Source organism: Misgurnus anguillicaudatus, chromosome 21 (genome assembly GCF_027580225.2).
Source record: "Misgurnus anguillicaudatus chromosome 21, ASM2758022v2, whole genome shotgun sequence".
Taxonomy (NCBI): domain Eukaryota; kingdom Metazoa; phylum Chordata; class Actinopteri; order Cypriniformes; family Cobitidae; genus Misgurnus; species Misgurnus anguillicaudatus.
Genome location: NC_073357.2, coordinates 55,041,736 through 55,066,540, shown reverse-complemented (window position 1 = coordinate 55,066,540; position 24,805 = coordinate 55,041,736). Strand labels below are relative to the sequence as shown.

Sequence of the window (24,805 nt, the reverse complement as noted above, 5' to 3'; positions counted from 1 at the left end):
ATCATGCTCTGTCTCGCCAGTCTCTCTGCTTTGTGTATAACTATCTGCTAACTTTTTGAGGTATTAAAGCAGGAGTGGGGAACCCTGGGTCCTGGAAGGCCACTGTCCTGCACAGTTTAGTTCCAACCCTAACCAAACACACCTGAATTTCATTTTCAAGTAATCCTGAAGACTTTAATTCGATTTTTCAGGTGTGTTTAATTAGGGTTGGAACTAAACTCTGCAGGACAGTGGCCCTCCAGGACCAGGGTTCCCCACCCCTGTATTAAAGGAACCGTATGTAGGATTGTGGTCAAAACTGGTACTGCAATAAAAAAACTTGTGGCTAAAACTGGTACTGCAATCTCGCAACTGGTGGCCAATACACAACGTGACAACATAAACATCAGTTGAGGGCTGCAACTCGACTTTTTAAATGAAAATATCCTGGCCTGACCACTGTTGACAGTGATATAAGTATTTGAAATGAAAATGATTTCTTAATGTCTAGTGACATATCAGGGCCATTTTATGATTAATTGATATACATTTCTTACATAATGTTCCTTTAAAGGGGACGTAGTTTAATTGCTATAATTGGGTTTCCGGTGCTTCTATCAACCTAGAAAATGTGAAAAAGATCAACCCATTAACTTAGTTTTGGTAAACCATTCTCTGTAAGCATGTAAAAAATAGGTCATTGAAATTTGGCTCCCAGAAGGGGATAATACCGGCCCTTAATCTGCACTATCCAACCACGGCACTGCAATTTAGTGTCGAGATCAGCTCATTTGCATTTAAAAGGACACACCCAAAATTGGCACATTTTGCTCACACCTACAAAGTGGCAATTTTACTATAATAATTTGTCTATTTGGTATTTTGAGCTAGAACTTATACGTACTGTGAGGACACCAAAGATTTATTTGACATCTTAAAAAGGTCTTGTGAAATGTCCCATTTAAAATCATTTAGTTATTTTTTACGAGTGTATTGCGACATTTGCGGTATAGCTGATAATTTGGAGATATTCTTACAGCCCAACAAGTGAACTACAGGAACAAGAAGGACTTTGGAAAAGCACCAAAATGCTCAGGACACTTCATAGATACAACCATTAGTCACTTCTCTTGGCTTGTATCGCAGCTTCATGCCTGGTTTTTAAATAACCGTTCACCCGAAAGTTCAATTCAGTGAAGTTAAAAAATCTTCAGTTCGTGTTTCGAATGTCAAATTTGATCAAATGCAAGTAATTGTTGATTTTTGGGAAAACTGTACCTTTTAGGAGTTGAACAAGCTGGGATAAAATATATAGAGAGATCTGCAAGTATTATCTGTTTTTTCTGCTTTACATCGAGAACTGGATGTCCTTTCTCCAGTAAAAATGTTTGCTTTAATGTGCTTTCAAGTCTCCAGCCTTCATATCCAAGAACACGATTGCATTTCAACACTTTGCATACTATGAATATTTAGACATTGTGGTTGTATAAAATAAATATACATCTACTGGGTGATGTGCATGACAACAGAAAGGGTCTCGTCTCACCCTCGATGTGGTGTTAGGTTAGTTCTTGAAAGCGTGTTTATGCTTTTTGATGTCTCTCTTTAAAGTCTGTTTATTATTTGGAGGAAGTTAAAGGACTTTGAAATCTTATAGGGGAGTTCACTAAAAATACACGCCAGTGTAGTGTCCCCAGCTCACCCAAAAACATCCATCCCGGTCCAGTTCGCGGTAGGGCAAAGCCGCAAGAAGTGAGGCTTTTTTTCTATGCATGCTGTTAAATGCGCCTATTTTTAGTAAAGAGTGAGCACTTGGCTGTCAAAGAATGAAGGTGTGTATTTGACGTCAAGCCACTGTGTAGATGTAACAGATACATGCTTTGTCCTTTTCTTTTAGTTAAAAGAAATCAGATGTAATCATTCCTGTGCATTTTGATGAATTAGATTGTGAACGTTTAAAGCAACAGATTCCTGCAATATGGCCTCCTGCCATAAACAATAATGTTATACAGTACGTCAGCCTAAATTTCTGAAAATTAAAAAATCGTTCTTGTTTATTTTCAGCAGAAGAATGTCAGTATTGTTTAGCTTAGAGATATTTGTTGCCTGTTTTCTATTTCGTAAAGACGTTGGAGGTTTTTATACGACACATGAAATCACATAACAATACGATGTGATTGCTAAAGGCAACATCGCTGTTACTATTGCTTAGAGTTACGATTATGTATTGGACAAGAACGGGACCCTTACGATTAAACTTTGGCACGTAAGTCATCCTGCAAATACTTTTTGCTACGGACATGAATAATGCCATGAATTAAGCAGATGTGTCCTATTACTTTTCTAAGCTATCAGACTTTTTGCATGACAGAAAGTTAAACAGTGACATGGGGCTGAAGCATTCTTAAACCATATGTGACCCTGGCCTGTCTGTGAAAAAGTTATTTTTTGTGATTTACCACCAAAAAAGCATCCTAGATAATGTATAGGACATTCTGTGAAAATATAACCTTGATATCTTTAATATTGACTGAGTAAGGCCATGTCACTAAAGCCAACTTATGTGACATGATAAAGCATAGTGTCCATAAAATCATTACGTTGAGTATTTGAAATCATTTATATAAATGAAAACTTGAGTACTGTATCTTGAAATCTGCCAGCAATAAACACACAATGCCAGTTTTCATAATTTTAATCTGTATGACTAATGGGATTATGAGACAACATAACGTATTGCATTGTGCAGGGTTCCCACAGGTTCTTTAAATCCTTGAAAGTTTGTGAATCTGGGGGAATTAATTCAAGGAAGTTTGTTGAAAATATACATACATAGATACAGGTCATTGAAAGTGCTTGAATCTGTTTTATGCAAGAAGTTTTCTGGAAAAAAACTTCCCTGTGTAGTGTAGGATAATATCATAAATTTTCTAAACTGTTTGCTTTAAATGCTTATATCTTCTGTATGCGAATGTTGATTCCAAAATGCTTTTTTGCATAGTTGTGTTTGACACATGAAAACGTCTCTGGTTACGTATGCACCTGTTGTTCTCTGAGAAGGGAACGAGACGCTGCGCCTCCCTTGACATACTTCCTGCATCCCTGTAACGCCGTCTTTGGCAAAATTTCAGATAGCGATATACTTCCCGGCTCCCAAGTCACCCTGTCTTTGTCGTTAAGCCTCACCATTGGTTGAATTTCATATACACATTCAGACGCACTTATCACTGGAGGCATCTCCAAAGTGTCACCGCAGTGACGCAGCGTGAGTTCCCTCAAAAGGGAACTGTAACAATGTATCTTTAAAGGTAACACAATGTAACCTTGCTTTCACTTAAATGTGTCCACACATTTAGTCCTTGAATTTGAAGGTATTAGACCTGGAAAGTCCTTATAAGGTCCTTAAATTTGAAGTTAACTAAGGTGTGGGAACCCTGATTGTGTTATATATTATGTATCATGTATGGTACCGAGTTTTGTACAGGCAAGCACCATCCACACTGTTTTAAGCAAATGTGCAAATCTGTGAATTTCTTTTTGTCTTTTCAGGTCTGGTATGAATGAGAAGACCAGAAGTTGGATATAACCGTCCACCGTGGACTAAAAATAAAGGAGCGAGCTAGAAATCAGCAAAGCGTCCACGGGACAGACGATGGGTGAAGCTGAAAATGAGAAGAATCAGTCTGGACGGCTGTTTGAGAACTTCGTCCAGGCCTCGGACTGTAAAGGCACCCTGCAGGCTTTTAATATTTTGTGCCGTTACCTGAAGCTCGACCCCCAGGAGCACCGCACCTTCTACAGCAGTTTGAGGAACACGGTGACCTGCTGGAAAGCCAAAGCCCTTTGGAGCAAACTAGACAAAAGGGCCAGCCAGAAAGAATACAAAAAAGGCAAAGCCTGTGAGGGCACCAAGGTAATCTGTTATAATTTATATGAAATATTCATAGAGTAAACATTTAGATGGTGCAAAAAAGATTCCATATTTTCGGCAAAAGATTCGTCCTAATTCTGGGACTGTGATTGCAGCATGGTATGACATCATTGTGTATGATGTCAGTGGCAGATGTTGTTGGTTAAACCAGTTTGCTGTGATTTTGGGGCAACCGGATTCAGTCCTGTTTTGCTGTATGAGCTCAGTCCTTCATTTATAGGTTGTGCATACTTTGTACATCTATGTGCTGTAGCTGTTTATTTAAATGATACACATACATACACATGAATACAAACACTTACTGATAAAATGTATAACTGTTATTGCACTGTTCAAGTATCTTTGGATAGAAGCGTCTACCAAATGCATAAATGTTGCAAAAGTTGCTTTAGCTTTCTGTGATCCTTGAAAGATATTTGGGCACTTCTCTACCCGTTTTTTTATTCAACCTAAAACATACACAGTTTTTAATAAGACAATCACCCTATAGTTAATAATTAACAGGCATTAATAAATAATGTAAAGAAGATTTAAAATAGATATTATGACCTATTTGTGGTCTTTGGGTGGTTGAGGGCAGGGCATGCGCAAAGTGACATCACTTTGCACAGAAAACACCAAAAGCTTGTCCCATAAGGTTTAACAGAGATAAAAAAAATAGTGGGCAGATTTTTATCATTACAGAACAATTGTGTACACACAATTACGTTAAAACAACCAATAAAAGTGAATTTGACCTAAGTAATTGCAAAAAATATGTGATATAAGTAGGGATGCACCGAAATGAAAATTCTTGGCCGAAACCGAAAACCGAAAAAGAGGAAACCAAGGCCGAAAACCGAAAGCCGAAACACCGAAAGAAATTATGCCAATTATTAGTACTACCATTGCACTTATGGTATTTTTGTGTGTAATAGAAATGGAGTCAACACACACAATTTGAGAAGAAAAATAAGCCAAACAGCATGTGGCATAAACAAACCCAACTTCAGTTATATAGGCTGAAGGATTTGTTTGATTAATCCTTTGGTGCTTGTTTGCCATGCAGTATACATTTAAAAACTGAGATAGTTGTGGTTTTGTTCTAACGTTAATGTTACAAAATGCTGATAAAAAAATGATGGCATTTTAGTGCACGTTAAAACCCCGAATGGATCGAAGGCTCAGTCAAATATGAATATCTTCTTTATTTAGTCTGACATGTTTTTGTTTAAAAAGAAAATCATATTTAGCCTACCTTCTCCGGTGAAACCCGTTTTTCTCATTAATGCCAGCTGCAGAAAAAACTCTGCTCTGTTGTTATCCAGTGAGAACAACAAACGGATCTAACAAATATATCTGAATTTAATATTATGTTACAAATAACGCAAGCTGGCTTGATACATTATTGCTGAGGGTGCAAAGTTACGAGCTTAATTTAACAACACTTCACAAAACGGAGCTATTGTTTGCTGTTACGGCATTTGCAGTTATCGGGTTTGTTATAACCATATCCACAGATAAAATAAACGTTCTCCGTTTCGTTTTCCATGCGTGTCTCGTGTCGTTTTAACAACAAAATAAACTAGGCTATATAAGGAAGCTAACAAATCTCTCATGATGCACGCTGATGCAGCGGCGGAGAAGCACGTCTAACACCCGGCATTAAAACTCTAAACACTTAAATGAGTCTGCAATCTGAATTACCAAAACAATCAGAAATACAAACATATTCATTTTCATGTCTATTTTATATTAAAGTCTGTAAAAGACCGTACAGGTGAAGTGAAAAAGGATTAAATGAGCAGTAGCCGTAATGCTGCGGTGGCGGATTAAAAACATTTGAATATCATTTTTTCCCCATTCTAATTATTATTGCAGATCGAATATTTGACCATTCGTGCACATCCCTAATTTTAAAAGCAATCATGTTAAATGTCTGTTATTCTGGATGTTAATCTGAACGAATTTTTAGTCGGAGCTTGTGAAAACTGTACACAAATGCCCAGAGAAACTCCGCGGGTTTGGACACAAACATTACGGTCGTGGGCGGGAGTGAAACTCACAGGTTGCGGAGATCCTGGTCAGAAATTCGGCGGACGCGAGTTTGAGAGAAATCTAGTCCACATCGCAGATATGTTACTTCAGACAAGCACGTGCAGGTCGCGGTTTCTGTTTGCGTCATCACATTATTTCGGCCCATATTTTTTCGGTGATAAAAGTCTTTCGGCCGAAAACCGAAAAAACACTTTTGGGCCATTTTCGGCCGAAAATTTTCGGTGGCCGAATATTCGGTGCATCCCTATATAAGTCTTTTTATGTAAGCAATAACATGAGACAAAGATGTTCATTCATGTATGCTTTATTAATATTTCTTTAGACATATCCATCTTTTTTATTCATTTTCCATTAGATGATGTGATCTGATGAGTTCCTGGAAAGCTCCTTTCCACTTTGTTTGTTTCTTTCGCGATTGCTGTGAGCGCCGGTATCGTGCAGGTTACTTCTGGGTCATAAAGTTCACCCATTTCTCACAACATACGCAGACAGATTGTTGATTTGTCCTGTGTTTATATGAAAATCCGATTAACTCACTTGTGTTTTATCTGAACCAGTTGAAAATTTATATCACAACTCCAAATAGGTGATCCTCACGAAATCCAGATTTAAAAGGTGTCCACCATCAGAATTTTTAAAAAGCCCTTATAGCCAATTTTTTTAGATTAAGGTCTGAACTTACTATACCCATTATTTTTAGAGGATTAAAAATATTTACAATTATTAAATTTTTTTAGATTATCATTATAAAAAATGATCATTACCGCAACATTATTTTTATTACATTAAATATATGCATTACAAACTCATGTTTCGGTAATGAGAACTAAAAAGTTGTCTAGGTACTATCACAAACAAAATTTCAACTTTTATCTGGAGAGAAAAAATAAGAACTGATTACCTGGTAGCCATCTTGAGTGTCACAGTCAATTATGTCCCTTTCAACAATTTTTTTTTGAAAATGTTAGTTCCTTGAGGGCTTAAACAATGATTGAAAATTGATGCGGAGGATGAGAAAATTGGTCTTGGACACATTTATATTCCTTATTATTGTCTCTACATTTACCAGTGATCACCAAATACCACATGTTTCTTTACTGTAAATGTTTATAGTATAACATGCACTGAAGCTTTTCTAATTTTAGATTTTTTTATTATAAATATTTCCATGTCAAAGAAACAAAATCCAGTCATGGACACGTTGCGGTAATGAAAATTTTCCACTTAAATGTGAAAAAAAACAACAAAATTGATTTGTATGATGTCATTCGAAATCATGTGCAAAATACAGTCTGTATGCTTATTTTGATAGCATTTACATTTTTTATAAAAATGCTCCATGACACCTCATAAGTCGAATTTCGCGAAAATCAACCAAATGTGCCATGTTATTTATTTGATGTTTATGCAAACAAAAGTGCACAATCGATGTTAAATTTGGTTTGCATAAGTACTTTTTGTACTAGAAATTATTATAATGTTAATAATCGTGGTGATTTTGGTCACTATAGCATAATGTCAAATTTCCATACCGTTTCATCTCTGTTTAATATGCTGGCTTATTAACCTTCAAGTCTTTGAAGCTCATTACAACACTGGTACAGAGACAGGATCTCTCAGCAGATGTGATTATTTCTGAAGATCAGACTCCTGACGTGTTCATTATGAAAAGTTGTGAAAAGTTCCTCCTAACACTTTGAAAGTCTGTGTTAAACAGACCCAGCTTCTTGTTGGCATCTGTGTTTCAGATCGAGCAGAATTTAATAAGTTCAAGTCATAGTGGCAATAAACGCCCTACTAACTTTTCTCGTGTGAAGAAAGGTATGAAGCTTTTTTTAGGATATAATTTGCCCCATGGTAATTATTTACAGTACTCCTGAGTAAGGTCTGTTCTCCATACGTGAATTAAAATCCAGCGCTGTGTTCATGCAGACAGATCAGGTATGCTGTAACTTCACAATGGATCATTATTATAAAAGTATTTAAACAGAGAATGTGGATGATTTCCCACTTTCCAGTCTGAATTTCATCGCAGGTACACCCTGTCCGGATATCAGACTACTTTGAACGGGTTTGCATGCGATATCTGTTTCTGTTGACGTGATAATCATGAGTAAGCGGTGCCAAAATAACACTTCATGAGAAGTGTTAAAGCTGAAGTCTTTACTTTGTGCACCACTAGCAACGCCAAAGAGTATTACATTAATGGTGTGGATATGTCTGAGCCCCACAATAGGCCAACGCACACTGCCCCAAGTCAAAATGTGTCCTAGGTGTGGTTTAGGAAGAGTGACATGATATCAGCACAATATAAATGTCAGCCAGATACACAGTCTGTCCAGGATATGAGCTCATTCCCTCTTTATCAACCAGCAGGAGAGCACGCCAAGACCTGTTTTATTGATTTATGTTACTATAACTGAAAAAAGCACAAATTTTTTGAATAGCCACCCATACAGGAATCTGATAGGAATCAGGAGTTTATATGAACTTGTTTTATGTTTTAAATATATTACAACATATTGGATTTCCGTGTGGGAACTGCAAACACAAGATATAGAAAGAAGAGATTTTTTTCTGAAGTATTTGTGACCCTGCCTTTGAATATCCAGTTGAAGTCATTTTTTTGTGATTTACTAAATTAATTCAGTGAAAATATAACCTTGATATATTTTATATTGACTGAGCAAGGCCACATCAAAGATTTAAATTAAAGGCGCCATAGAATGTAAAACTGTATTTACATACTATATGCATAGATGAATAATAAAAGTCCTGTAGATGGTTATGACATATCATAAGCTTCAAACACAATTGTTTCTTTTTTTCTTATGTAAACCTTGTGCATGCAAAAGACAGCTGGAAAACAGGCCAATCTCACATAACACAGACTGAGATGTTACAGTCGTGATGTACTCCCCCAACATTAAAGGGAACATATCTTGAAAATCTGACTTTTTTCACTATAATTGTGTCCCCAGTGCTTCTATCAACTTAGTTAATGTGAAAAAGAACAACTCAGTGGGCCCTTTTTTAACGATCTGAAACGCAAGTGCGAAGCGCAAAGCGCAAGTGACTTTGTGGGCGGATCTTGGGCGCTGTTGCTATTTTCCCGGCGGGAGAAATAACTCTTGCGTCAGGCGCATATCAATAGAGACAGAGCGCAGAGCGTCATAACCTGAAAGCCACGCCCACCGGGGGGGGGGGGGGAAGCAATCCAACCGTCTCCATTGACTTTGTATTGCAAGAGGCCGCCTCCTTGTCATTTCTGGCTTATAACAAAAAACTGAATAATGCCTAAAAGCTGCTGTGTGACAATATGTACAGCTAACAAGCCAAAGAACCCAGAAATAAGTTTTTATAAGCTGTTGAGCCGTAAAACCCAGCCTTTAAGGAGAATAAAGTGGATCACCGACTACGTTTCCCCCTATTGGACGCAGTTTTACTAATAGTAGTACTATGAAAAGTTGCCTGTTTCCATTTCTGTGTCTTTAAACGCTCGTTTTTTGAAGTCGAAAGCTTACAAAAACGTATTTGGTTTTTTTGGGTTGCCAGATGTACATCTTGTCACACAGCAGCTTTTAGGTATTATTCTGTTTTTAAGTTTAATCTGTAAATAAGTTTTTATAAGCTGTCGACCCCAAAAAACGAGCGTCTAAAGACACAAAAATGGACACAGGCAACCCCCCACAGCACCTCCACTAGTAGAACTGCGTCCACCAGGGGGAAACGCAGTCAGCGATCCACTTTATTCTCCTTAAAGACTGGGTTTTACGGCTCGACAGCTTATAAAAACTTATTTCTGGGTTCTTTGGCTTGTTAGCTGTACATATTGTCACACAGCAGCTTTTAGGCATTATTCTGTTTTTGTTATAAGCCAGAAATGACAAGGAGGCGGCCTCTCGCAATACAAAGTCAATGGAGACGGTCGGAGGATTGAATTCCCCCCCGGTGGGCGTGGTTTTCAAATTTGCATAACTGCGCTCTGTCTCTATAAGGGGTTGGTCTGAAGTAGGTTCATTATTCATAGGTGTGGTTTGGGCGTAACGTCAAATAAACCAATCAGAACGTCATCCAACATTCCCTTTAAACGCAAGTGCGCAAGTTCCATGGCGGTTTGCTATTATTATGACGGATTTACCAGGCGCACGCCAGGAGCGGTTCACAGCCGAGGAGACCCACGTTCTTGTAAGAGCAGTCAAAGACAATGCTCACCACAATGATTTCCCTTATCTCATGTGTTAATATTTTTTATTGTAACAATTAATGATTTGCAAAAATAACTGTTGCATCTGTGTAGATTAGATAAGCAAAGTGTGTGCGCGTTGTGCACGCTATACATTATGGTCAAGCATGCGCCCTTAAAATAGCATAATGAACAACGCGCAACGCGCCACTGACTTTAGACTATTTTTTTCTGGTCAGTGACGCAATTGTCTTTTTAAAACTTTTTAAAACTGCAAAATAGCATCAGGGATGGTTTGCGCCGGAACACGCCTCCTTTTTTGCGCTGAACCGCCCAGGGAGCGCAAGTTCATTCCCTAGTTTGCCGACGTGCGTCTGTGGAGGGAAAAACCCGCTTTGCGCCGGTGCAAAATACGAATGATACATGCGTCACTGACAAAGTCAATTGCGCTGGGTGCAAGATAGGGCCCAAGGTCTTTTTACACACACACAGAGCTACTGAAATGAGCTGCTCAGAGAAACAGCCAATCAGAGCAGAGCTCAACATTATTATTCACGACCCTTTCAAATTAGGTAATAATTGATTATTTCATTCTAAGGGCAAATCCTAGGGTTGTAAATGGACAAGTAAAACCATTTGTGGATCATTTTTGAACTTAATACATACCACATACTGTATCAATGTATTCTTTGGCACCTTTAAAGTGAAATCAAGGAGTGAAATCAAATTTTTATGCTCCTGAACACATCATAAGATTACGAGACTTTAACCTGGATTTCACAGACAGTCACATATTTCAGGTTTGTTTTACTTAGAGTTGCTTGTCAGGCAAAAATGTGCAAAATCGTAAAGAAAACTCAACTTTCCCATTGAAAAGGCTTTATGTTTTGTACAGTCACATACAGTTCTGCAGTGGGCAGTGTTTAAATAATGTTGAATAAAATTCTCCCTTTTAAATTTTTGGGCTGTTTTTCAGGGGCCGTGGTTACACTACCGGATTTTGTGGTAAATTCTTGGAGCGTTTCTTCAGTCTAAGCTGTAGAGCTTATGACCCAGACTGAAGTTATGATTTACTCTGTAAATCTGAGCAAAAGAGTTTTTGTTTCCTCCTTTCCACAAGTCATCTTCATCTTTATGTGTCTGCGCTTGTGGATAATACTGTAGCATAGCTAGTAAAGCATGGCACAAGCAACACCAAAGACCAAAGATATATATATGCATACAGTTTGTAATATCAAATGTAAACACTTGCATACATGTAAATATGTGCAGTCTGATCACAATATGCTTGCAGTTATTGGCTTTGTGATTCAGGATCAGTGTTGGGTGCAACGCATTACAAGTAACGTGCATTACGTAGTAATTTTACTTTTCTGAAGTAACGAGTAAAGTAATGCATTACCTTTTAAATGTACACATTAATATTTGAGTTACTTTTTCCAAAAAGTAATGCAAGTTACTTTTTTAGTTTCATTAATTTGATTTAAAAAAATGATGTACTGAATTAAACTACAAGTAGTCACATTATGCGTACACGCCTGGTTGGGAACAGTTTGAGTCTAAAACTGATATGGCAGGCCAGAGCTCGACATTTTTGTGATGAAAAATGCTATTTCTAAATGCAGAACTTTTCAGTCATAAAAACACCTGCAAGGCCTGAAAGAGATCAAGCCTCGGCCAAGAAAAAGTAACGCAAAAGTAACTAAAAAGTAACGTAAGCATTACTTTCCATGAAAAGTAACTAAGTAACGCAATTAGTTACTTTTTTGGGAGTAACTTTCCCCAACACTGTTTAGGATTAACAAAGTTACAGCGATAATTTACTCAAAACTGAAAATTCTGTCATCATTTACTCACTCTTGTGTTGTTACAAACCTGTATAAATTTGGTTTGTTCTGATCAGAGGTCCCTGCCTACTATGGAAGTCAATGGGGGCTCTGATCGGTGTGGTTACATTCCTCAAAATATCTGCCTTCGTGTTCATCAGAACAAATACATTTATACAGATTTGTAACAACAGGAGAGCGAGTAAATGATAACAGAATTTAAATGTTTGGGTGAACTATCCCTTTAAACAGCTTGGTGTGGTTAGGCATCATACTGTACAATGTCATTATATTGTATAATCAGGGAATTTTCCACTTCACCAATCCTGGAAAGGCGTTGTCCATTTTATTTCCATACTTTTAAGACTGGTGGTCCTCTTCAGACTGCAAAGGTTTTTATTGTGTTTGATGCTTTGATTTAGCAAACTATGATGGCATATGGTTGTAGAGCCAATGTAAGGATTAAAGTTAGCCTGGCGTGTGCGTAAAGTGACTATTGGTCCGACACTGTGACTTTCACAGGATGCGCCATGTGATAGGTCATGCAGTCAGTTCCTGTTCTGCAGACTTTTCCAAGAGATAAGACAGGCTGAGCAAGCGGTGTAATGGGATTTTGCAGATGCCACTGGCCTGTATTTTAAAACGAAATACGCCCAGAGGACATTTTTATTGCAAAGTGTTTGTTCATTAAAAGCATACTGGAGCTCTTAGTTAAGTATTAATCGTTCATAGATGTAGACAAAAACAATTGAGATGTTTGTTGATGTATGCAAATAGAGCTCTTAAAGGAAAACACCACCGTTTTTCAATATTTTACAATGTTTTTACCTCAGTTTAGATTAATTAATACATACCTATCTTTTTTCAATGCGTGCACTTTTAATCTTTGTACAGCACATTGTGAATGTGTTAGCATTTAGCCTAGCCCCATTAATTCCTATGGCTCCAAACAAAAGTTTTATTTTGTGCCACCATACTTATTCGTGTAACTACTCATGTAACAGTCTTTAAATAGGAAAAACATGGAAGTGTTTGGTGGCATCTAAATTCATCCCTGTTTGGAGCCACAGGGATGAATGGGGTCTTGCGATCGTTATATCAACACAAAGGTAAGAAGTCCCGTTTATATTTTGCATGTTGTGATCCGGACTTCTGTCATAAAATACTACATTTATGATGCTAGAGCATCTGTATCTGAAAACAGAGACCATGCATTGATGCTGAACAGGTAGACCTTTTAAACGATGTATAGTAATGTTAATATTATTAATGTTTGTAGACAGTAGGCTATATAGATATTGTTAGCAGTGTAAAAAAACCTGACGTCATCCCGCCCACGAATTAGTTCCGTCAAATAACTTCCGTCAATATTACTGCACCCGAGGTCGAAGTGCTGTAAACTAAGTGCTCTTCCGCCATACAATATAGTTCTCATTTTTTATCTGATTAAAAATTTCCACGTTTTCTTTTGTGCCACCATACTTACTCATGTAACTGCTCATGGAAGTGTTTGGTGGCTTCTAAATTCATCTCTGTTTGGATCCTAAGGAATGAATGGGGCTATGCTAAATGCTAACACATTCACGACATGCTGTACAAAAATTAAGTGTACGCATTGAAAAACGATAGGTATGTATTAATTCATCTAAGTTGAGGTAAGAACATAGTAAAATATTAAAAACTGTGGTGTTTTCCTTTAAGTGAACTAATTTTCCTTTATTATAGTCAAGCTTTATAAAAAATTGCATGAAATTGGCATGAAATGCCCAGGAAACAGCACTAGCTGACTCAACAGGAAAGCTCACCTCTGCACTACTATACTTTGTAGTTTTAGGGTGGAGATGAGCAGAAACAAAAGAGATATGGTTGTGTTCATATCTGCTGTGACAGTGTTAGTCTTTGGGTCTGGAGTGCTCTTTTATGAATAGACAGGCTTTGTTCATTCTGTGTTGTTTTTAGCAGGTAAAATCAAACAAAAAAGGTGCACCTGGTCTGTCAGTCTCTGCTGATGGTGTCTAACCTATCCAGTGAAATGAAAAGAGTGCAGGATCGGCCTGTTGAGACAGTGCGGCATACCTGAATCTCTCTTCTCAGACATATAATGTTCAGTGGTTTTCACTCTGCTTTTATCTCGCCACCCGTACATTTTCCTTTTCAACACTGTTAATTGTAAATAAACACAATTTTCAAGCATGTTCCTCACGAATAAACATACACTGCTTCTGCAGATTCTTTAACCCTGTCACAAAGTACAATTATATACAACTGTATCGCGCAACTTTCACACGCTAGCAAAATGAAACTACACGGAAATCAGCCGCTTTCGTTTTATCAATGAAAGGCTAAAAATAGCGCTGTTCAAGTCAGAAAAGACGTAAAACATTGTGTTCAGTTCCTCAGACTAGATAAATGGGCGTAGAAAACGCGGTCTCCTGTGGCTGTTCGAACACATTCAACTGCAGTTCTATTGTTTTTTTTCCGCTGTCATCATAGGTAACATGAAATAAAAAATGTTTCCACACACCAAACTTATACGACGCTGGCGCATCATCCAAGTCCGGGCAGACTTCCTTCCCACTTGCCATTTCTACACGTAACATGACCTGCAGCACTCACTCTCCACACCAGTCACCTCTTCTTTCGCGCAATTCGCCATGAACCGTCGAACCATGCGACGCACACACGCTCCGAACCGAGACAAGCGAACCGAACTCATTATGCATCTTATTATCCGAGTCTTTGTTTCCTCAGGTGTCAATCACAGATTGGAGCATTCACGTCTCCTAGCACCTTTCTAAGCAAAACGTATCTTAGAAATTCTAAATTAATATATTGTTTTATGTGAATGAGTTGGCAGGATGATTTACAAAAATTTTAGAAACATGTTTAGTATGGGTTTTGTGGCCTTATATCAGTGACTTTTTTTAAAAAACACGCATAAACTTTTCTCAAAAATACAAACATGTATACATGTTGCTCACATATCATTGTAGCCCAGTTTGTGCTGAACACAGCTTTATGAGTCATTTGCCATTTTTATGTTTTCAAGCAACTGAAAAAGCACAAATGTCAGTGCAGGTCAAAACTAGGGCTGTCACAATGATTAAATAAACGTCTAATTGTGATTGTTTGACCTTATCGCGATGATTTCCGATCACCGCAATGATTGCACATCTCTCTAAAAACCACAAGGGGCAATGCAGCGCCTGTATAAATAAGACAGTATCAGATGGCTCTCATTTAATGAAATACTGCAAAACTTTGATAAGTAGTATGAACTGGCAGGTAAAACATACATTTCCAAAACAGCAATTCCAAATTTAGGGAAGTGAAGGATGCTATTCTTAAAGGCCCTCTAAGCGAATCTGTGTGAAGTTACTTTTTGTTGATGTTTGAATTGTTTTCAAACAAACGGAGCTTAGCTAACTTCTCCCCCTCCCTTCCGTGCTTTCATGAACGCGCCTAACCCCTACCCCCAAATCCTTCTTGTCGTTTATTGGCTGGAACACTTTGTTATCATTTCTGGTTGTAGGTTTGGCCACTTTGTTTTTATTGCAGTTTGTGGAGCCTTGGCTGTCTACAGAGATCGCGTTTTTTTACAGTTTGATCAGCGGACAGGCAGCAAGCAGATAGTGGGGTGATGTTTGCTGTATGTTACAAAAAATGTTTTATGGTCTAAAACGCGTGAATTCTCTTAGAGCACCTTTAAGGATCTGTAAGGAATTTTTTTTTTTGCAGCCACTGCAGACGTGGTCCAGTACTAATATGACCTTAGTAGGATTGGCTACTATTTAAAGCCTGTTCTGCTATAGTCAGTTTATTTTGATTCCATTATTTTTTGTTATTTAATTCTTAATAACACTTTGTGTTTATTTCTTAATAAGAATTTTTAGTTTTTGAAAGATATAATCATTAAATAATTATTTTTGAATGTGTTTTATGTGTATTAATATTTACTACCAGGATTTAAAGGAACAGTATGTAAGAAATTTATATCAATGAATCATAAAATGGCCCTGATATGTCACTAGACATTAAGAAATCATTTTCATTTCAAATACTTATATCACTGACAACAGTGGTCTGACCAGGATATTGTCATTTAAAAAGTGGAGTTGCAGCCCTCAACTGATGTTTATGTTGTCATTTTGTGTATTGGCCACCAGTTGTGTGATTGCAGTACCAGTTTTAGCCACAAGTTTTGTTATTGCAATACCAGTTTTGGCCACAATCCTACATACTGTTCCTTTAAGATTTAATTTTAATAATCACAACAATGTATGAATACTATCCATTTGATATCCACACACACACCAAATATATACTTAAACAACATACATGTTAGCCTAACCTCTAAATTTGGATATAACATATTCTATTCAATCTATTGCTACAGTATAAAGAAAATACATTAGTTGCAAAAACAAAATAATGAACTTAATGACCTAGTATTTTTTATTACTGGTTGCTGCATGTGGGCTTTTGATGATGTCATCTGGGCTTCTTGTACTCACATTGAGTCAACAGCCACAACAGACACTGTGTACTGTATAAACACGATAAGATCCAGAATCAGGTGCGGCTGAAACCCGAGTATATCACAATATTGATACCAGCACTGCAGTCACGCCATATGTGACAGGAAGAACTACGGTTGCTTCCCTCACTACAGCTTCCTTATTTTGTGGTTCATAAATCATCCCAAAGTTCTGTTTGACCATGTGTGAGGGAGGAATAGGAAATAAAAGGATCAGAATGAAAAGTTACAGGACTGAGAGTCCAAGCGCTGAGTTTTTTCTGTGACTCAAGACTAAATCTGTATGAAGATCATCTCTCCACATGAAAAGGGGTCTTTCATCACTAAACCAGAGGGACTGAAATCATACCCACGGCAGACATTCCCAGACATGTCCAAAAACTGACGTCTTGACTTGACCCTGATGCGTGAATCATCGCTTTGAAATCACAGGATGTATTTATGATTTAATGCTGAGGAAGTCACACATGCGTCTCCAGTTTCTGGCACTGATTATATTGTGGTGTTTGCATTAGCGCTTCATTATTTTGTCCTGGCTTCTTTAAAAGACACTTCCTGAACGAGTGGGCAGGAGCTGTCTGCTCACAGAGAATCAATAGGAATAAATACAAGTGGTATTAAAAAAGCATAAAAGGTCTTAAGGGATAGTTTATGCATATTTGGTCATGCAAGACTTTAGTTAATTTCTTGTTGTTGTCTCTGGTTACTTTCAGTGCTTGATAATTGGAGGAGGCCCTTGCGGTTTGCGGACCGCGATCGAGTTGGCTTTCCTCGGGGCCAAAGTTGTGGTTATAGAGAAGAGAGACACATTCGCCAGAAACAATGTCCTGCATCTCTGGCCCTACACAATTCATGACCTCAGAGGTTTGGGTGCCAAAAAGTTTTACGGCAAGTTCTGCGCTGGAGCCATCGATCACATCAGTGAGTTTTAAAGCAGGTTCTCATGTCCTGTGCTCATTTCGAATATTATGGGCAGGTATCCATAACTTCCTTTTTTAGTTCTTCTTTATCTAAAATTTAAAGGGATGGTATATAAAACTCACTCTATGATTTACTCACCCTTAAAGGATTAGTCCATTTTCTTAAAAAAAAATCCAGATAATTTACTCACCACCATGTCATCCAAAATGTTGTCTTTCTTTGTTCATTTGAGAAGAAATGTTTTTTGAGGAAAACATTTCAGGATTTTTCTCATTTTAATGGACTTTAATGGACCCCAACCCGTAACAGTTTTAATGCAGTTCAAAATTGCAGTTTCAATGGAGTATCAAAGGATCCCAAACGAGGCATAAGGGTCTTATCTAGTGAAACGATTGTCATTTTTGACAAGAAAAATAAAAAATATGCACTTTTAAACCACAACTTCGGTCCTGTGACGCGCCAGCGCGACCTTACGTAATTGCGTAATGCCGTGGAAAGGTCACGTGTTCCATAAACGCACATTTGCAGACCATTTTAAACAATAAACTGACACAAAGACATTAATTAGTATCATTCCACATACAACAACGTCGGAACGGTCCTCTTTTTCCACACTCGTAAACACTGGGGCGTTGTTTCGCATACGTCATCCGTGACCTCTTGACGTGATGACGTATTGCGTGAGGTCGCGCTGGCGCATAACAGGACCAGAGTAAGATGAGAAGTTGTGGTTTAAAAGTGCATATTTTCTATTTTTCTCGTCAAAAATGACAACCGTTTCGCTAGACAAGACCTTTATGCCCCGTTTAGGATTGTTTAGAGTCCTTTGAAACTGCAATTTTAAACTGCATTAAAACTGTTAAGTGTTGGGGTCCATTAAAGTCCATTAAAATGAGAAAAATCCGGGAATGTTTTCCTCAAAAAACATAATTTCTTTTCGACTGAACAAAGAAAGACATCAACATTTCGGGATGACATGGTGGTGAGTAAATTATCTGGATTTTTTTTTAAGAAAATGGACTATTCCTTTAAGCCATACTCGATGTACACTAACACTATTTGAGTTATACTAGATATACTAGTTTTGTCTTGGCTGTTCCAAGCTTTACTGTGCATTCACACCAGACGCGGAAGAGGCGGCAAGTGCGAGTGATTTGCATGTTAAGTCACTGCACAAAGGCAAATTGGCATCCTGCAGCACAGTACCTGCGAATAGCGCGGTGCGAATGGCACTGAACACGCGGAAACACGTGAGTTGAAAAATCTGAACTTTGGCAAATATTCACTCCGCGTTGACCAAACAGTTTTTTTCAACGGAGTTTCAAAGGACTATAAACAATCCCAAACGAGGCATAAGGGTCTTATCTAGAAAAACGATTGTCATTTTTGACAAGAAGGGTGAAAAATATGCACTTTTAAACCACAGCTTTTCGTCTAGGTCCTGTCCTGCGTGACCTCACGTAAATGCGTAGTGACGTAGGGAGGTCACGTGTTACATATATAAAACGCACGTTTGCGGACCATTTTAAACAATAAACTTAGACAAAGACATTAATTAGTATCAGTCAGCTGGCGCATCACGACCGGATCTACATGACGAGAAGTTGTGCTTTAAAAGTGTATATTTGTTATTTTTATTGTCAAAAATGACAATCGTTTTGCTAGATAAGACCCTTATGCCTCGTTTGGGATTGTTTATAGTCCTTTGAAACTCCGTTGAAAAAAACTGTCACGTGTTGAGTTAAGTATTAAATGTTGGGCTCCATTAAAGTCCATTAAAATGAGAAAAATCCTGCAATGTTTTCCTCAAACATCAACATTTTGGATGACATGGTGGTGAGTAAATTATCTGGATTTTTCTTTTAAGAAAATGGACTAATCCTTTAATGATTTGGGACAAATATGATGTTATTTAATGTTAAACTATTTGAGTGGCGCTCTGTGGCGTGATAGGGATTTGAGCAACTTTCTGAGTCAAAGCTGAGCGCCGCGGACAGGCGCCACATGTCGGTGCCGGTGTGCGCATATTCATAGAAAACAATTTGTTCGATTTTTTTTTTAGAACGGCGCGGCGCTGCGCATACAGTGTGCGATCCTCTTTAGTCATACATTGGAAATTCACTTTCTCTTGAACATGCCCCAGATGATACCGGAAGTGTACTGCCCTCCAGGGGCTAAGTGCAGTGTCTACGCAAACACTGAAACTGAGAAAAATGGCTTTAAAGTTTTTTACACCAGCCAGTCAAACATGTTACTGCAATTTTGGCACACACATTTCTCTGAAATGGGACAAAATTTAACCAGGAGACTTTGTCACAAGACACAACAGATCTCACAAAGCCCATTTTAACCCTTAACTCAATTTTGACCAAATGCGTAGTTACTGCGCTTTCGCTTTGTAGGGCAGTGTAGATTACTTTTGTGAAGGATTGATGGACTTTTTGGGCTTTAAATCAAAAGCACCATTTACTATCATTATAAAGTTTGGAACAGCTAGGACTATATTTACTAATATAACTCCGATTGTGTTAATCTGTGAAAGATAATCCTATACATCAAGGATGGCTTGAGGGTAAGTAAATCATGGGGTAATTTTCATTTTTGGGTGAACTATCCCTTTAACAGTCTTTGAAAGACAAACAAGTCAAATTAACTATTTTTATAGTTTTTTGTCATTTTTTAAACTTGTAGCCCCAGTCCCTTTCCACTTTCATTGTATGGAAAAGAATTGATAACATAGTTTTCATTTCAAGGTGAAATGTCCAAGCAGTAAAGCTTTAATTGAAAATGTGATCATGTTTCTCTCTCCCCTGAAAGGAGCACTTGTATTCCCACATGTGTTAATTGTTGTGTTTTTAAGCAGTGTTAGCGTGACTATGAAGCTGATGGTTTTTGTTCGGGCTGTCTTTGGCAGGCATTCGGCAGCTCCAGCTAATGCTCCTGAAGATCGCTCTGCTTGTTGGTGTGGAGTTTCACATTAATGTGGAGTTTGTCAAGCTGCTCGAACCTCCAGTGGACCAGGAGAATAAAGGTGAAGCTTTTGATCCCAGTTTCATACAAAATACTAGTAAAGTCATCACATCTATTATATAACATAAATGATATGTGCATTATGCAAAGACTAAAAATCAAACTATTATTACTATTTCTATTTAAATATCTTATATTTTAGTGTCATTACAGCTTACATCTTTGCCCACAAGCGTCATGAGTTTCATCCACCTTATTGAAGGATCATATATTTAAAAAGTGCGATAACATTTTAATTTAAGAAATCTAATTTCAACCACTTTATTATTAACCTTCGACTCAAATGGTATTTAAGATCATGAGAGATTTTATGTGTTTGGTCTGCTCATGCACATTTGTCTGGTATTGTAAATGCACAAACTGCTTAGCTATTGTTTGTTTTTTATTTGCTGACCATAGAGACATGTTTATCTCATGAATGCTTTTTCAGTATGAGCTAATAGTGTGTTTTTGTTGAAGCTTAATTATCTCAATCCTTATTTAACCTTACATCCCGTCTAAAGTTTCGGTCACGGATCGCATTGTTGATTGCTTCTGGCTTCGGTTAGTTTGGTTTTCTTCTTTAGGGGTTTTGAAGATTACCAGGGAAAAGCTGGGACAACGTACTTCCTGTCTCATTACAATAGCTGTTTCCATGCCAACCAAATAACACCTGCAATGCTGTTAATGTATTTTTAACATTAACACGGAGTCCCTTCTGTGTCCCTTTCACTACTCATATACAGTAATGTCTCACAAGTAATTTCATGAGATTTTTAGAGATCAAAGAAATGAATGAATTATTAGTTGATGGTGGTAATTAGGAACAGACCCCTTGGTCCAAGTGCTTTGTGATGCATTGTGTTTCCAGATGTGGCCACTTTGGTCATCTTCGGAAGAACGTCATCACAAAAGCTTCTCCCCTCTCGAGGTCCTCGGCCGCTTGGATCCTCAGACTTTAGACCATTAGTAATCCATTTCTCTCTCTTCAACAGCAATGACAGCTAACTGATAAAAACAAAATAGCTTTCTAAAATAAGATCCTGTGACTGTTGTGACCTTTTGCCATGGCCTTGAGATGATATTCACTTGCCCTGAGTTTAGTGCTGTATGATCATTTAAAATTTCTATTCTTTAGACCAGTGGTTCCCAACCCCTTGTTGCCCACAACAATATTTGAAGGCCCTATTCATTCAATTTTTTCCAAATAAAATTAACTAGAGCTTGGAATGACTAGACAGATGTATATTCGCTACTAAAATGGCAAAAAAAATAAAAACATCTGGATTTAGCTTGTTTTAGCTCATTTTAATTCTTGTTTTGTCCAATTTTTTTATAATTTTAAGTCATCTTGAGGCCCCCTTGGAAATCTGCTCAGGCCCCCTGTGGGCCCCGGTCGGGAAACACTGCTTTAGACCATGGGTCTTTAACAGGGGTCCATGGTGACATTACAGGTGTTTTCCAAATATGGTTTGAATTCAAAATAATTTTTTTGGGGAAAATTAAATTAAACAAAAGGCATTAATGAGCTAATGGTGCGTTTACACCAACCGCGGTAGAGGCGTGAAGCGCGAGTGATTTCAATGTTAAGTCAATGTGCAGACGCGTTGACGCGCGTCAGGAGGTCCCGCGGCGCGGAAGAGGCGTTCGGCGCGGAGCGGAAGACGCGTTTCCGCCTCATTTGCGCGTGAAGCTCGCGCGAAAGGCGCGAATTCAGCGTTGTGCGCGGTACGCGCGAATGGTGCTTTTGTGCATTTTGCGGTTCACGCGAATTTGCGGTTGACGCCCGAGTTGAAAAATTTGAACTTTGGCAGAATTTCGCGCCGCGTTAACCAATCAGGAGCCTGCCTGCTGCTGTGGTGGCAGCCCCGCCCGGAGTCACTCACTCAAGCAGTCACTCGGAGCTATATGACACAAGTTGTTATTTCTATAGAGGAGACATGAATAAAAAGGACCACGCTTGGAAGAGTGTCAGTAAGCACTTTGGGCAACCTGGTAAGTTGTAATACACACTTCACTTTTGATTCACGTGACGTTTATCGACCCGCGCCGTTTATTTTTCCCCTATAGTAAGGTTACACAATACAAACTGGTAACTCTCTTGATAAATGCACAATCAACATCAGTCATCTTGCAAACAGACACTCGCGCGGCAGTTGCCCCTCCCATAAGAAGCGGATTTTGCCTCGGACGCGCGTCAAATGCTTGCTTTTTCCGCGCGTCCACTCCGCTCTACACGCGCGAATGCATTCAAAGCGTTCAAGAGGCAAACTAGGCGCGGTAGACGCGATTTTGACGCCCAAAACGCGTTTGGTGTAAACTCATCATAATAATAAAAATTAAAACTTAAATAATAAAAATGTATTAATAATATAAAAATAAAACGTTCCCACGATAAAAACTATTTTTGTTATACCACGGGTCTGTTGAATGCTGCATTCTGATTGGCTGAGAAATGTTCTATGGGTGTTGATTATTTTTCTGTAAACCGCACACCTAACTTTTCAAACGTCTTAAAAATAGGCACCAGAGCAATATTTGTGGTAACCGTGGTATAAGAGGAATAATTGACTCCGGTCCTTTGAATTATTTGAAAACTCGCTTCGCGTCGTGCCGCATTACCACCTTGGTGTGCATTATTTTCTTATAATTCAATGGCCCGTCGTCAATTATTCCTTACATATAGTATGTTAACTATGGCTTCGTACACACTACAAACTTTCGGGAGTGCCAACCGCATTTAAATTCGGGAGTGAATCCCCTAAAGACTCACTCCTGAAAATGTGAATCTTGACACAGAAATAACCATAGAAACGTTCTGCCGTATCGCGTGCTTATCACTCACAGCTTTGACCAAAATAATTTAACAGCGTTATGTTTAGAAATAAACCTCCGTTTTGGCATTGTGCATTGTACGCATTTTTGAGGCTGCTTCACAGCGGGCTGTCTTGCAGTGTTGCCAGGTCCTCATCTTTTTTGTACGTACATACCGTTTTGGCGCATAACTGTTAAGGCTTTTGGCTCATGAAGCGGTCAAGATTTTGGTGTTATTAAAGTGTGAAGGTGCCGGTCCAAATATTTTGATCTTTGAAGTAAAGCATATTCTTGTTCGCAATTTTTTTTGCAAGATCTGGCAACACTAGTCAGCAAACGCTCCTGCCTCTGTTATTTTCTGCACCGCGCATACAGAAGACTTTTCCCCTTCTAGGCATTTATTTTTTTAGAAGAGAGACCTGTCATGTCCATGATGCACGTTTAAACACTTTATTAACTAATAGTTGTTCAGTTCAGTTATGTACACACTTAGCAGAGTTTCTGCAAATGCGGTTGTCACTACCTGCATTTTGCGGGAGTTAATTCTGTTGTAGAATGCGATTGTCAGTCCCGTAAATTACTGAACTGTGTGTGTACAGAACAGGATTAAGCATTAAAAGGTGAAGTGACAACCAAATTAATATGCAGTGTATACGGGACCTATATGTGACTTTGATGATTTTGATCTCTTTTTAACCTAACTATCATCATAACAAAATATGCAAATCCAGTCTTAATTGTTACATGTACTGAGGGTCCCTGCTTCTCCTCTCTATCCATTAAGGGGTCCCTGGCCTAAAAAAAGTTGAAGACCTCTGTAGGCCTACCTTTAGCCTTGGTTTATATCGCCTTAAAAGGATTAGTTGTGGTTTTTGTTCGACAGAGATGTCGGCTTTATTGATAATAGTTGTATGAATGACTGTGATGTTATATTTCTGGAATGCATAGTGTGCTGAGCGAGATGACATCATGCATAACTGTATGTGAGTAACTCTTATTAGTCTTGTTGATACATGTTTCTGTTCAAAATAATAAATTACTTCATGATTTCATTCAGTGTAGACTACACTTGGTTGTGGTCTCTCCAACCCGCACCCATCCTCCTTAGAGAAAGATTTTATAGCTTAAGACTTAATTGAGATCCCAGTTTTGTTTAATTGTAGAAACAAATGCTTGTTCGAAAAAAATAAAAAAAGAAATGAAACAGAAACCAAGCGAGGCAGTTGTTAAAAATGAATATATGAAATAAATGTGAAAGCCTGGTTATGCAAGGTATACCTTTTTATCAGTATGTGCATTCCTCGGGTTCGAACACATGACCTTTTGTACTGCTAACGCACTGCCCTACCTCAGGATAAAATCTCAGATGCAGTAGCAAAACCTTTCATTGCTGTCTATGAGTTTGTGAGTAGATAAATGTGTTTGTTTCTGCAGGGCCGGGCTGGAGGGCAGAGATTCGACCCGCGGATCATCCTGTGGCTGATTTTGACTTTGATGTGATTGTGGGGGCTGATGGGAGACGAAATACTTTAGAAGGTACAAACCCAAATAACTCACAATGATGC

The 24,805-nt window shown here is 38.2% G+C and overlaps 1 protein-coding gene across 12 annotated transcripts in view; it reads left to right on the top strand.

Annotated features, from left to right (window-relative positions):
* mical2a (microtubule associated monooxygenase, calponin and LIM domain containing 2a) overlaps window positions 1-24,805 on the top strand; it is an 82,158-nt gene that overhangs the window by 11,170 nt on the left and 46,183 nt on the right. For 11 of the 12 annotated variants that reach the window (XM_055213980.2, XM_055213974.2, XM_055214013.2 and 8 more), the window contains exons 2-5: window positions 3,529-3,892; window positions 17,210-17,417; window positions 20,332-20,448; window positions 24,675-24,776. In XM_055213980.2, coding sequence (XP_055069955.2) covers window positions 3,632-3,892; window positions 17,210-17,417; window positions 20,332-20,448; window positions 24,675-24,776 — 688 coding nt within the window. In that variant the 5' untranslated portion in view covers window positions 3,529-3,631. Of the gene's footprint in view, window positions 1-3,528; window positions 3,893-17,209; window positions 17,418-20,331; window positions 20,449-24,674; window positions 24,777-24,805 lie in introns of those variants that run through there. The other variant, XM_055214005.2, reaches the window with a different exon arrangement.